Below are 2,876 nucleotides of genomic sequence, written 5' to 3'. Positions count from 1 at the left end.
CAATTAACCTCAGCATGTTTCTGGACTGTGGGAGGAAGCCGGAGAACCCGGAGAGAACCCACGCTGCACGGGGAGAACATGGAGACTCCACGCAGGAGGATCTCAGGCCCAGATCTTCTAGCTGCAAGGCAATCATGCTAACCCCCGAGCCACCATGCAGCCCAAAGATACTTCCTGTTTATTGGAATTGTTTGGTCCAGCAGGGGGTCCAACGGGGTTCCAGTTGTGATTAACAAGATACGATACCAATTTACCATGTGATGGATTCAGGACCCTGTGCGTCTGTGTCGTACATACAGTTACCAGGAAAACATGGCGGCCTGCAGCTACTCCTTCAAGATCAGGTCTACGTCACGGTGAGTCCATCAATCATAAAACATATTGGTACAGTATCAGCAGTAGAAGAACTTGAGTGTTCTCAGCTCCATGTAAAGTGTCCGGAGTGTTTCCTTGTGAAGTACAGTCAGGTCGTTCCCCAGAATAACTTCCAGCCAGCGGATGGGCAGAGCCAGATGCATCCCCATGGTACCGTCACACCGAATTAAACCACAGTCAAGCACTAATTTATGTGCAGGCAACACATCGAACCCCATTCCCTGCATCAGAACGTGATCTCCTCCGGCAGTGAGCAGAGAGAAAGGCAGCACAGAACTCACAATCGGTGAATGACAAGCTCCAGTATCTGTCAGGACTTTTACTGGTACCTTCCCATCACTACCTACCAGTGACCATCAGACACAGACGCTGAGAAATCTGACAGTAAATTACTGTAGTTTAATCCAGATTCTACCTTTACTCGGGGAGGGCTGACACCAGGAGAGAGGACACGAGTTAGCTTCCTGCCATTAGCAGCTAGCACAACAGGCTTCACCTGCCCACCTTCAGAATGACCTTTAACAGGGCATTCAGCTTTCCACTGCCCCCTGCCTCGACAGTAGCGACCTGTTCCATTCTGATCTACCTGAACCTGACTCCACGCAGATCTGTCAGCTCTACGTTTACCTGCTGAGCGATACTTACTGTTGTCCTGAGCCCTGAACTCATAGTCGCCCCCATGTGTCAGCACACAGTCATCTGCCAGTCGCTGCTTGTGCTGCTGTGTTCACCGTATGCTCACCAGTCCAGACCGCACTGGGAGGAGCAACTGAGTTTTAAACTGCTCAGGAATGAATAGCTCACATAAAGCACCATACGTATGAACAACCTGCTTAAGCTGCTCCAGCTTCAGCCTTTTAAGTAATAATTCTTTGCACTGCTCAAACTAGAACAGTGCTGCAGTAGCTCCCATGAACACCATAGGTTCGACGTGAGCCCCCAGCCTGAGCTTCAGCCTAACCCATGATAACACAGACCACTAGCGTGTTAGGGTTTAACCCTAACCATGATAACACAGACTACAGAAGCAACAGAACTCACAGACAGACTCCCCAGCATCAGTTCTATTCTATCTGTACATCACAGTTCACATCACGTCATCTCACAGCCTGAACACAGTCAGGTTCAGACCTCACAGAGTTAAACAGAGAACCAACGATCCAGAGCAGCCTCTGGACTTCCTCTGAACAAGCTGTTGGTGTTACGGGCCCCGGCTGGCACGGTGACCACGTCAACAAAGAGAATTTCTGCAAAGACAGACTGCAAAATATATGTAGAGTGTGAGAGCAGGAACAAAGGCGGCACTCTCAAATTCGTCCAGATTGCGTATGAGCGGTAACAGGAAGTTGCTCCACACTACGCAACCGGGGAGCTGCAACCAGGTAGTGCCAAAGGTTCTGCCCCTCTACATTATTATTTATACAGTACTGCTCTTACTAAGTGTGCAAATATTATTACAATAATATAAAGTAGTGTTAAACAATTTCTCATAATTACCAAAATAACATCAAATGTGGTCACATATTTGGGATGTGCCACATTGGCAACGGTGGGAAAGAACCAAACACGCTAGTGGTCTGTGTTATCAACCAAACTCCCCCCCCCCCGGGTTGCCATGACAGCCTGGCGACCCAAACTGTGTCCTGTAAACAAATTACAAAAATACACAAAAGCTGCTTCCTCTGACTCTAGAACACTTCACACGGAACACATTCATGTCTCTTTTCATAATTGGCTCCAGCAGGTTCTGCACTTTGTTCTCAGGTCAGTCACGGAGCCTTTGGCTGTCAACTGATTTACATTTCCTGAATACTTTGCTTGGAGTCGACTGCTTAATCTATTTGGCGTTTGTTGTGTTTCGTAGTTTTCTACCACTCCTGCCGCGCCTCCACAGAAACAATCATCCTCCTCTTCGTCCTCTTCATCGTCAGCCTCCTCCGAGTCAAGCCAGAGTTCAGAGGTCAGCGCTCGCCTGAGTTCAACACACTGTTCCCATCAGAATCTCACAGAATCTTTCATTTGATGAAAATACAAATGCAGTCTGGTGCTGCAGTCCACCCCCACACACCTATCAGAACTTAACCAAGTTACCACATTACCGAGAGGCCTCTTTTCAAACATTTCATTATTTCACTATAGAGACTGCAAACCAACACAGCTACCATACTTTTCTATGTCATGATTACAGGACTTGAACTCTGCTGTCCCTCTGACAACAGAAGGAGCTCAAAGAATCTGTGGGAGCTAAAAATGTAATCACAGTAGCATGTAGTTGACATTAGAGAAACTGCAGGTTAAACCAGACACTGCTGACTGGTTAAAAAAAAGGGACGTTACAGCTGCAGTTCGATAAAGTGACTCTGATTGGTTAAATTCTACAGGGTCCTCAACAACTGAGAGAACGACAGAACCTGGAGAACACGGTAACAACACAACACAACATTGGTCATGTTTATGTGACAGTTTCCTCTGACATCTCACTCACAGGATCCTCACCTGAA

The 2,876-nt window shown here is 47.3% G+C and overlaps 1 protein-coding gene across 1 annotated transcript in view; it reads left to right on the top strand.

Moving 5' to 3' along the window:
* The window catches only part of LOC103375226 (uncharacterized), a 12,070-nt gene that overhangs the window by 2,692 nt on the left and 6,502 nt on the right, over window positions 1-2,876 (top strand). Inside the window, exons 2-4 of the mRNA XM_008305442.1 lie at window positions 300-356; window positions 2,240-2,335; window positions 2,757-2,798. Coding sequence (XP_008303664.1) covers window positions 300-356; window positions 2,240-2,335; window positions 2,757-2,798 — 195 coding nt within the window. The remainder of the gene's footprint in view (window positions 1-299; window positions 357-2,239; window positions 2,336-2,756; window positions 2,799-2,876) is intronic.

The sequence above is a fragment of the Stegastes partitus genome, unplaced genomic scaffold (assembly GCF_000690725.1).
Source record: "Stegastes partitus isolate 25-593 unplaced genomic scaffold, Stegastes_partitus-1.0.2 Scaffold2508, whole genome shotgun sequence".
In the NCBI taxonomy this organism is placed as follows: domain Eukaryota; kingdom Metazoa; phylum Chordata; class Actinopteri; family Pomacentridae; genus Stegastes; species Stegastes partitus.
Note: the sequence above shows the minus strand (reverse complement) of the source record. Positions and strands in the feature narration are given on the sequence as shown.